This window comes from Cetorhinus maximus, chromosome 11 (genome assembly GCF_964194155.1).
Source record: "Cetorhinus maximus chromosome 11, sCetMax3.hap1.1, whole genome shotgun sequence".
NCBI classification, from domain to species: Eukaryota; Metazoa; Chordata; class Chondrichthyes; order Lamniformes; family Cetorhinidae; genus Cetorhinus; species Cetorhinus maximus.
In genome coordinates this window covers 61,452,012-61,464,072 of record NC_135889.1, presented here as the reverse complement: position 1 = coordinate 61,464,072, position 12,061 = coordinate 61,452,012, and the positions used below count along the sequence as shown (strand labels likewise).

At 37.1% G+C, this 12,061-nt stretch overlaps 1 protein-coding gene across 2 annotated transcripts in view; it reads left to right on the top strand.

Moving 5' to 3' along the window:
• The window catches only part of LOC144686633 (mitogen-activated protein kinase kinase kinase 20-like), a 131,123-nt gene that overhangs the window by 48,558 nt on the left and 70,504 nt on the right, over window positions 1-12,061 (top strand). The window contains exons 10-12 of one of the 2 annotated variants that reach the window (XM_078552086.1): window positions 219-325; window positions 7,384-7,519; window positions 8,620-9,408. In XM_078552086.1, the coding sequence (XP_078408212.1) occupies window positions 219-325; window positions 7,384-7,519; window positions 8,620-8,925 (549 nt within the window). In that variant the 3' untranslated portion in view covers window positions 8,926-9,408. Of the gene's footprint in view, window positions 1-218; window positions 326-7,383; window positions 7,520-8,619; window positions 9,409-12,061 lie in introns of those variants that run through there. The other variant, XM_078552087.1, reaches the window with a different exon arrangement.

The window sequence follows — 12,061 nt, the reverse complement described above, 5'->3', positions numbered from 1 at the left end:
GCTCGTATTACACTACTTACTGCGGCACCAATCTTTGTGCCATCAAATCTATGGTCAATCAGTAATGGGACTTCTCAGCTTTAGTACAATGTATATGTTTTTGCTAACTATCAACATCCTTATCTTCCATTTACATTAAATTTATAAGAGACACTGTGTTTGGCATAAAAAATTATTTGAGTGCTGCATTTATGCTTGCTTGTTGTTGGTTCCCACAGAGAAGGCCAAATTTTAAGCAGATCCTAGGGACTCTTGAGATTATGTCGCATGACAGCAAACTTCCGGACCAGTGCAATTCCTTCTTGCACAACAAGGCTCAGTGGAGGTAGGCTTGTATCCCCTTTCAACCTATAGGATGATTAGTTTAACTTATTAAGCCTTTAAGCTTTGGAATATATTGGAATATATACCACAACTTGGCTATTGTTCCTATATCATTGGTATGGTACTAGAAAAGTGACACACACATACCTGCGAAGTGTGAGGGCAGCTATCTTACTGTGTGACTTGAGGGTCTATAAGAGTGGAGGCCTGTATTTTATGCTGTCTCTTATGCACCGTAAAAGGTGAGTTTGCCTTCCTTTTGGACAGGTTGTGCTGTTAGCAGCTGGAGTGCTGCACATCTACTGTCGACAGCACCTTGACAATACAGGAACTTTATTCTGCAATTCCAAAATCGAAAGTATGTAAATAGGTTAAGCACTGATAGCTTTAACCTGTGTTTAGAGACTTTTTGGCAGTTTAAATGGAGATTATCGCTTTGAAATTAATTTGATTCTTTAATCCCACAAAGTTATTTTTAACATCCCACAATTCTTCATTATCTCTCAGCTTTGTCATTATGTTTGACAATCTTAATACTGAAATGAAATAAAAAACGCAAAAGATGGTTGACTGGAATTGTGAAACCATTGTTGTGACTATGGGAGGAGTCATGGATTTTGATTTTTTTAAACCTGTATTGCTACAGATTTTAACTCAGCTATAAGAACATAAGAACTAGGAGCAGGAGTAGGCAATTCAGCCCCTCGAGCCTGCCCCGTCATTCAATACAATCATGGCTGATCTCATTTTGGCCTCAACTCCAATTTCCCGCCTTCTCCCCATAACCTTTCAACCCATTACTAATTTAAAATCTGCCTCTCTCCTCCTTAAATTTATTCAGTGTCCCGGCATCCACTGCACTCTGAGGTAGTGAATTCCACAGATTCACGACCCTTTGAGAGAAGTAATTCCTCCTCATCTCTGATTTAAAGCTACCACCCCTTAGCCTAAAACTATGACCTCTCGTTCTAGAATGCCCCACAAGGGGAAACATCTGCCCCATGTTTACTTTGTCTATCCCCTTTAGCATCTTATATACCTCAATTAGATCTCCTCTCATCCTTCTGAGCTCTAGCGAATATAGGCCTAAACTGCTCAATCTCTCCTCATAAGACAAGCCCCGCATCCCTGGAATCAATATAGTGAACCTCCTCTGAACCGCCTCCAATGCAACTACATCCTTCCTCAAGTAAGGGGACCAAAACTAGGAACAGTACTCCAGGTGCGGTCTCACCAATGCCTTTTACAGTTGCAACAGCACTTCCCTATTTTTACACTCTATTCCTTTAGCAATAAATGCCAAAATTCCATTTACCTTCCTTATTACCTGCTGTACCTGCATCCTAGCTTTCAGCGATTCATGCAAGAGGACACCCAGATCCCTCTGCACTGAAGCATTCTGAAGTTTCTCTCCGTTTAAATAATAAGTCACCTTTTTATTCTTCCAACCAAAATGGATAACCTCACACTTATCCACGTTAAACTCCATCTGCCAAATTTTGGCCCATTCACCTGACCAGTCCATACCCATTTGTAAATTTCTTATTTCTTCCTTGCAACTTACTTTCCCACCTATTTTGGTGTCATCTGCAAATTTAGCTATAGTACCTTCTGTCCCTGAATCTAAGTCATTAGTATAGATTGTAAATAGTTGGGCCCAAGGACCGAACCCTGTGGCACTCCACTAGTTACAGCTTGCCGTCCAGAAAAAGACCCATTTATCCCGACACTCTGCTTTCTGTTGGTTAGCCAATCCTCTATCCAAGCTAATATATTACCCCTAACTCCGTGTGATATCTTGTGTATTAATCTTCTGTGCGGCATCTTTTCAAAGGCCTTCTGGAAGTCCAGATATACTACATCTATAGGATCCCCATTATCCACTTTGCTTGTCACATCTTCAAAGAACTCTAGCAAATTAATCAAACATGATTTACTCTTCATAAAACCATGCTGACTCTGATGGATTGCATTTTGACTTTCCAAATGCCCCATTACTACTTCCTTAATAATGGTTTCCAACAATTTCCCAACGACAGACGTTAAACTAACTGGTCTATAGTTTCCTACTTTCTGCCTCTCTTCCCCCCCCCCGCACTCCCACCATCCCTTTTGAAATAAGGGCGTTATATTAGCATTTTTCCAATCCACTGGAACCTTTCCAGAATCCAGGGAATTTTGGAATATTATAGCCATGCATCCACTATCTCCGCTGCCACTTCCTTTATGATCCTGGGATATAGGCCATCAGGTCCTGGGAACTTGTCACCCTTTAATCCCAATAGTTTGCTCAGTACTTTTTCTCTAGTGTTGGTGATTGTTCTAAGTTCCTCCTTCTCTATATCCTCTGCACTACCTGTTGCTATTGGGATGGTACTAGTGTCCTCCACTGTGAAAACTGAGACAAAATATTGATTAAGCCAGTCCAAAGAATTGAGTGATGCCTGGTAAAATTAATTACCACCTCCTTGGCACCTTTGAGGGATTGTATATGTTGAAAGTCTTTGATCATGAACACAGTAAAAACTATATCAATATGGCATTAGCTGATACAGTTGATCATTATATGTTTCCATTATTTCTGCACTAACATGAATTTCTAAGTATCCATAAAGTTGAAAATTTTGCCAGCATTTACTGTTTGGGCTCATGGCTGAAAAATGGCGACTTGGTTGAGATATTGGAGGGTGGTTGTGACTTAAGGAACCAGAGTCAGTGTCTTCAGAAAAGGAGGGTAGAAAATTATCAGGAGGGAAAAAAATATAGTAAAGGAAAATTACAGCAAAAGATTTACAGGTGTATGAGATGAAGGCAAAGTAGGATGTTAAAATTTTTTGGAATGACTAATTGACAGGAAGTTTAACGAAAATTCAGATTATATTGTTGGGATCCATTGATGTGACAGCTTCATATATAAGTGAATGACTGGGAAACTAGCTGTGTTTTGTATGGACTGTAATAAATACATATTAAAAACAGAATTACCTGGAAAAACTCAGCAAGTCTGGCAGCATCGGCGGAGAAGAAATCAGTCAACGTTTCGAGCCCTCATGGCCCTTCAGCAGAACTGAAGCATAGTTTCAACAAGGGAGAAATATTTATATTTATATTTCTCCCTTGTTGAAACTATGCTTCAGTTCTGCTGAAGGGCCATGAGGGCTCGAAACGTTGACTGATTTCTTCTCCGCCGATGCTGCCAGACTTGCTGAGTTTTTCCAGGTAATTCTGTTTTTATTTTGTTTTGGATTTCCAGCATCCGCAGTAGCTTTTAGCTTTTTGTTTTTATAAATACATATTGTTGTTCAGAGTTACAGAGATGAGGAGAAACTTCTTTAGCCAGAGAGTGGTGAATCTATGGAATTCATTGCCACAGAAGGCTGTGGAGGCCAGGTCATTGAGTGTATTTAAGACCGAGATGGATAGGTTCTTGATTGGTAAGGGGTTCAAAGGTTACGGGGAGAAGGCGGGAGAATGGGGTTGAGAAAGTTATCAGCCATGATTGAATGGTGGAGCAGACTCGATGGGCCGAATGGCCTAATTTCTGCTCCTATGTCTTATGGTCTTAATGGTTCTCGCCCAGGTCTGTATTAAGTCATTACTGGCATTATTCTAGGCAGTGGTTAATTCTGGACTATGTTCTGACAGCAGCTATGGTCAGAGTAGAAAGAAAATCCTGGCAGAAGAAAATGTTTAATTATAAGTAGGACAACGCAAATGGGTTGTAATACATTCCATAAAAGTTTTGCAAGCAAATTGTCACATCAAGAAAATCAATTATAGCAAACATTTACAGTCTGAATGGAAAAACTGAGTATGAGCATGAGGTGGAGAGTTATTTTTATCTGTCACATGAGACCATATAAATAGCATTGCTCACTGCTGAAAGCATAGTGGCAGTGACTCAGCGGAGACTAATGAGCTTTGCAAGTTTTGCATGTTGCAGCAGTGTACTGTATAACATCTGTGTCATGCCTTCTAAAGTGTCCCATTTGTTATTGTGATTAATATATATTAACTTGTTTTAAAGATTGGGTCAATACTGAGATGCAGAAAATATTTTATAGATTGGGCCAACCATTCATAGCTTTAATAGGATTAAAATACTAAACTAAATTTCTTCAGGAACAGAAACAGTTGAGTCCAAAGATGGTGGATGAAATGGGTGTCATAACTAGTAAAATGTAATCCTCTTTAAATAAAAAGTGTTTGGTAAATGGCTTATTGAGAAACAAACCAGGCATATGGGTTTCACAGAAAAATGCTCCTAACTAGGGAATATGATCCCAAAATCACTGATGAAAATCATATGTAATAAAAATAGGATTTGACTTATTCCATCAAAGTAAACCTGGAAGTACAATATATATAATATCAGGTCTTGTTGTTAAGTGTTAACCTATTTATCCCACAAATAATTGCTTAACAAGTTAATTCATTGTTGTCCCAGTCTTCCATGTAACATTTTCTACCCCTGCCCAGTAGGGATGTTGAGACCCTGCCTGCCCCGATGAGTTTTAGTGCAAGAGTAGCCCAGAATCATTAAAAGATGCACAAAGCAAGGCTGTTTTCCTTCTTGCACAACACTCTATCTCAATCACATCCTTGAGGAAGGTGGAACCCCTGCTTGTGGCAGGTGGCAACCTACATTTTACCTGTTTGGCAGAGTGGTTTTCATAAGCTTAACCTTGCAGAGATAAGCTAGGCACAGTTACTCTTGATAACATTCGGTGAAACAGTGGTCTGGACAGCATGGTTCCATTTCTGTATGATTCCTAAACAGGAAGGGATTGAGAGCATGGTGAATGGAAAATTGAAGTTGGAGGTCAGTGGACTTAAGGTGTTGTGGTAGATTTGTCAAGAGAAACTAGTATAAAGAAAATAGTTCTTTAGAGAAAAACAAGCTATAGAATATTGATGGGGGCATAGATTAAACTTAATAATGGAAATGATGAGCAATAGAGTTAGAGACTGTGACAGGTATGGGAGATCATCAAATAGCAAATGTGAGAATTTGTGATGGGTAAGGGAGAAACTAACTATTTTAGCTGGGTATTGGGAGAGATTCTTTACAGGCTGAGAGAGGTGCACAGAATAGCACTGGCTGCAAGATAAACCATTGCAGTAATCCCCATGTATGGCATAAGTTTGTAGGAGATAATTTGACACTTAGCTGTGAAAATTGTAGGCTGTTTAAGTCTGACATCATTCTTTTTTAATCATTAAAGAACAAATTGTAAGAAATTTGGGATATTTGGATATTAGTATGGTAGCCTGCAGGACATAATGGTTAGGTGACAAACTGCAGTTACCTCATACCATGTGTGTGTTCTGAAAAGCAATTATTTAATTCTAGTGTGATCACTGGCATGCCAGCAGCATATATTTTTAATTAATTTCTTTTTATGATGACTTTCACCACTTCAAATAACAGTTTTGGCACCGGCAACATATAGGAAAATAATTCCGCTTTAGATTCTTGGGAAATATACAATTCACTCACCTTTAAAACATGCAGGCCTCTGTTCTCCCAATGACTCAGTAAGTAACGTACTGCCTGGAATGGTACTGAGCCATGCAGATAAAGAAACGCCCAACTTCAATCCTTGATCTGTGTGGAGATAGCTGATCTCAGCTGGCACAACTTACAGGGGTGCTGCAATTAGCCACAGCAATCAGCCCACACAGTCAATATTTGAAATGGGCCAACTTTAATTTCTAGTTAAGGGGTCATTAAAATTTAACGCTCAAGGTATACAGCTGTCGTAAAAGAGGAAATGCTATATTACTTTCTGCTATGTTAAAACAAATCCAACAATAGAAAACTGTAAAACTTAAAATTTGAGTAGCTGAATTAAACTGGTTCAATTGCAGATAGTTTCAAATTACAGTCATGCTAGGCCACATGAAAAGACATCACCAATATTTATAGATTTTTACATCAATACTAACCAATCAGAAGCATCTGCCTGCTATGAGAGATGGCAATCTATTTCTCAACATGGACGTCACATGCATTGCTCCCAAATGGCCTCAGCAGGTCAAAGCCAGTTGCTGTATTCTGGCAGTGAGCAGTGACATTAGGAAACTTCAGTTAAGTTTTTATAAAATTTCAAAATTTTAGTTACAAAATTGTTTTATTATCCTTTCCTCTATACCCTTAATTTTCTAGTGCTACGCAACTGCTCAGCTATTCAAACAAGTTGTACATACTCAAAGAACGCAAGAGAGGTATTAGACTGAAGCACTGGGAGGTTATGCAAGATGTCATAGAGGTGGGAGCGTTTACTTGAAGTGCAGTAGTGGGAATAGCAGTGGTGGAGTGTGAAGGTATTGGGGAGTGTGTTGCTGAATGTGCTGTTTGACATCTTATGTTAAAAAAAACTTCTGTATTTATAAAGTGCAACCATAGAAAATGTGTTTGCAAAAAGGAATTTAATAACAGGTGAGATGAGATACCAAAATCAAGAAATTAGATGCAAAATATGAATTTCCTACCAAATTTATAAAAATTAATGCGTTTTTGGGGGCACAACTTTAGTATTTATAGTTATATTTCGTTTATACAGAGGAATATGTATTCTGATGAATTACCATTTATTCTTAATGTATGTTGACTTTTTTAGCCTTGTTGACAGTTTTCTGCTTTAAAGTTGTTGGTTAGAAACAGCCCAAGATTATTTTGTGTGGAGCTCTCATGATAATATCAATATTACTCCCGTGCCATGAATGGGGATTGTGGCCCATATAGACCACTGGTCCTAGTTATGATAATCACTTACAATGCCACTCTGGGAAAAGTTCTCTGCAAAAATTCTGTTCCTAACGTGTTTTAAATATAAATCATGGTAGTATAAAAATCATGGTACCCTTACAGTCATTCTTGTTTATATATTTACAATTTATAAAATATTTAGTACATTGTGGTGAATTCAAAATGTTGTGGCACTAATCCAGTACTGGATGTGATTACCTAGGAAGTCAGTGAAATTTAATTAGAATTCAAGTGGGAATCTAAAACAATTTGTTCTCATTAATGAGCGCTGTGATTGTTTCCTACAGATGTGAAATAGAGGCCACTTTGGAAAGACTAAAGAAACTTGAACGAGATCTGAGCACAAAAGAACAGGAGTTGAAGGAACGAGAAAGGCGTTTGAAAATGTGGGAGCAAAAGTTGGTGGAACAGTCCAGTGCTCCTGTAAGTGTTCATAGTGTTCATCTTATTGTTCAGATTTTGCAACTTTTGATTTTTTAATGCTAGAACTATTTTACTGTGGTTAAAAAAATCACCTAATACACAGCTAAGATATAAAATTATAGCTTCCTTTGTTCTTCTGCATGTAAGATGGATAGTCTACTTCACCAGCAAATATGGAACAAAGTTTGAGGTCCTCTCCCTTTTTAGAGAACATATTGACACCTGAGCTCTGAAAGCCTTCTGCTTCCTGTGCTTTACATTGCTTCCACTTCAAATTCCTCAAATTTTATTCTTTCTGCCTCATTTGTGATGTGGTATTCCTGCAAGGGAGAGAAAATTAATTTGTGTCTGTATTCACCCACTGGCTACAGCATTTGACAAAAATATTTTTAGCTTTATACAAGTTTAGGCAATTGAAAAAGCCCTTCTGTGCAAAACCTTAATTTCAACATTTATATATATATTCCTGGAGGGCCTTCCTTAACACAGACTGTCACAAATAAAGAGAATGTTGTCTTAATGTATATTGGCTCTTCAACATTTTCCAGGGACGATCATAGTAAATGCAAGGGATGCTACTTTAACTACCATCGTAACTTATGGAATTACTTCTTAAAACTATTAGGAAATGATGAGACCAAACGTATTACCCACATATGCAAGTGATGGAAACAAATGGCCCAAGTCTGTTTATATAATCTGTTCTGTTATGTAATTAATAAAATTAATGTGTTCATCAAAAACACCCAAAAGAAAATAGAACTGATTGATTACAGTAAATGCAAACTTACTAAGTTAGCTTTTGTTGGAAGTAAACAACTGAAAGAATTGCCTGGGGCACCTAAATAGAAAGCAATGTGCTATTACAGGGCCAGTGGTCATGAAAAAATCTCCCAATAAAATTGGCTGGCTGGTAGTATTACCCATAATACGTGGAGGAGAACTTTATTGGAAGATTAAGAATTGGTGCATATATGGTGAGTAACCACAAAATAGAAAAACATATCATTGTTATGATTTTCCTAAATATTCTCCAGTGCTGATGTTTAATCATTTTTGCTCTTGTGTTCATCTGTGGTCTTTCTCCTCTTTTTACTTAGCCTTTCTTACCTGTTACTGCAAAGTTTTCTGAAGAGTCTTTCTATGAGTCTAAGACAGAGGAGTCAAACAGTACAGAGATGTCATGTCAGATCACAGCTACCAGTAACGGGGAGGTAGATGGCATGAATGAAAGTCTGCAGGAAATGATGAGAGGTTTTGGCAATATCCTGCCTATGAACCTAGCAGGACCTGTCATGCAGTCTGGGATTCAGATAGATATGCAAGCCAAACAGAATTCTTCCAAATCCACCTCTGTCAGAAAGGGGAAAAAAATCAATATGACGATGGATTTTGGTCACTGGTGATGGTGATTAAGCATATAGAGCTTTTGAACATTATTAAAGCAACAAATTGTATTAAACTAGTGAATTGTTTGTTTGTTTTCCACAACAATTCTAAACAGTACAAATATTAAAATTTCAAGGCTAGTGCCTTATTTATGCTGTGAGCTTACAGTACTTTTTTAGGCAGAATTTGTATGCATGGTAAAAATTGAAGCGTTGTTACTTTGTTAGAATATCAATCTAAACACTGAAGTGTCGCAACCATTTATGAAAAGAAATGTTCTAAAATTTAAAAATACAAAAGTGGAAAGATAATTGTAAGTAAAGTATTTCAACATTGAGTTTTCATTACTGAAAATAATTTTTATAAGACCTGAAACCTATTTATACAACATTTGAAAGTATTAACATTATCAAAGGCTGTTTTGATGTGGACTTCTTTTCTGTGTTGTGTGTTACCTTTTTTCTATTTCCTTTTTTCAATAAATTTAATTTAGTAGCTTATTTACTGTTGTCTGGGTTCTCTTTCCTTCTGGGTAGTAATTTTGAAAAACTTATGGTGTCTCCCTACCTTGCAATACTGTTTGTGCTATTTTCCCTGCTATTTAGTACTCGGCTATTAAACCCATGCTTTTAATCAACCCTACTTTTACAGTGGATGCCTAGTTACAGATACTGCTCTAACAGGAATTTGGTTACCTTTCTAGCTAAGTTGGTGAGAGATATCTCTGCATTTTGCCACTCCTGAGTAAATCAGTATCTAAGGCTCCAAATTGTTAATAGGCTGGAGTTTCAGACATTTTTGAGACCTGTCCCCTGCACAATGATGTAAAGCAAACATCTCAAATGCTCTTGGTGATTCTTTTACATTTAATTGTGTGTCTGACCGCTAATTGAATAGAAAATTTTGCCGGTATACTAATTTGGGACATTGTTCATTGCCCACATATTCCTGGCAATTGAATGTCAAATGCTCAGCAATCTTATTACTGCTGTTTTGATCACCATGTTTTAATGTATATTTGTTGAAAGCTACTATCCTGGTCTAGGTACTGGGACTTAAAGCTTACCTTGCATTTACAGCAAGTAACCAAGAAATGAATATTGCTGTCAATCAATGGCACAAGTTAGAGAAAAACAGTAACCCACAAACCTAATTTTAACTGAATCAAATTAAACTTCAACTTACCTTAAAGGGAACAAGGCCCAAATAGTTAATTATATATTTCACTCCATTCACTTTCACTTCCTTTGGTTTCTCTGGTGTTACTTATTCTTGTGGTCAGGGCACTCTATAATTGCTGATGTTGACCCTAGAGTAAGTAGAAATATCATTGAAGCCAAGCTTTATTCTGCAACTAAAAGCCCTCTGTGCTATCATACTACATGTGATTTTAAGAGAAAGTTAAGCCAGGATGACCTTGGAGCTTTAACTAAGCAATTAGTGTTCATAATAAGAAGCTACAAAGTATCATAAGGGAATAAAAATGAGTAATGTGAACACTGACTTCTCTACTTTGTCATTTAAAGATCATTCATTGATTTCTGCACATGTGGTTCATCAAAACCATCGTCAAAATCAGAATTAACCTTTTAATATCTTAAATTTACTTCTTAGAGTATTAGAACAGATCTTCCATTTAAATTAACCAAAGAAAAATTGGGTTGGTTTCATTTTCGGGCATGCACTGAAACCTGCCCAAATTTCTGATATTTGCTAATTCCAGGTGATTCAGTAACACTGGGTGCAAATTTCTCTTCTACTATGTCTTGTTACAAGTGCAAAACTGTAGAAATGTATTTAAAGATACTGATTATTGTGGTCCAATATAAATCCAGTGAAATAGAAATTAGGGTATCAATAACAGATGTGTATAGACATGAATCCCCTGATTCATAAACTACTAATGCAATTGTTTTATTAATTAAGTTCCAAATAATTTAGCAAACTACTGATTAGTAGACAATCTGGCTTCATTTTAGGGCATTTTTTTCTTTTTAAAAAAACAAGTCTTATATTCAGGTCTGCTACAGATTATTTACAGCATTACACACATTACCTTGTCTTACAGCGGTTAACCATTCTAGCAGTAGAGTTGTTATAAAGTTTCTCCTCATGAGAGAATATTGAATTTAATTAATTGCTTTCTCTGTTCCAAATAGTATCAAAACAAATCCTCAAATCATAGCCAAGAACAAGTAAATATGTTTTGCTGAATGGCTGTAATTGGTGTTGTCTCTGTTGGTCATCAAATTCTTACATTAAAATAATGGGGCTTGGATTAAACATTGCAACAAGAAAGAAAACAATCAGCATCTTGAATTATATAGTGCCTTTAATCTGTTAAAACATCCCTTGACGTTTCTATCTGAAATTGAGATAATATTGACAGACTATTTTCAGCTACAACTTTTTTTGCTACGTTACTCCGTGTTTGATGAACAAAGTAAAATGTAAAAGAACATGCTGGTTTTGTTACCTTACTATTAATGAAATTAAGTAAATCTGGACCCCTGTATGTGGTCAGTGTGGAATACTTGATAGATGTGAGTGCCACCTACTGGATTTAACACATCTATCTCAAGTGTATGAAAACATGCAATTTCTCCATATTTCATCTAAATTTATGTTAGCTCCCCCAGTAGCTAAGAGCATTACCTAATGTAACACTCAACTATTCAGAGCAGAACACTCCACATTCACCTTCTGGCCTTTGCTGAATTAGTTTTACCAGTTGACAGTCCAATTGACCTCTGTGCTCTTTGGTGTGAGACAGGGAAAATCAACAAGGGTTCCAGCTCCTAACTGCTAGTCAGTGGCAAAACAAAAACAACTTGTATCTATACAGCACCTTTAATTTCGTACATTATGTCTAGGCATTTCACAGAAGAGCAACCAGGCAAAAATTGGAACTAAGTCAAAGAAGGAGCTATCTAAAAATTTGGCCAAAGGGGTCGGTTTTAAGGAGGCCCGTAAAGGCAGAGTGAGAGAAGGAGGGAATTTTTTTTATTCGTTCATGGGATGTGGGCATCGCTGCATTGGCCAGCACTTATTGTCCATCCTTAATTGCCCTAGTTCAGAGGGCATTTAAGAGTCAACCACATTGCTGTGGCTCTGGAGTCACATGTAGGCCAGACCAGGTAAGGATGGCAGATT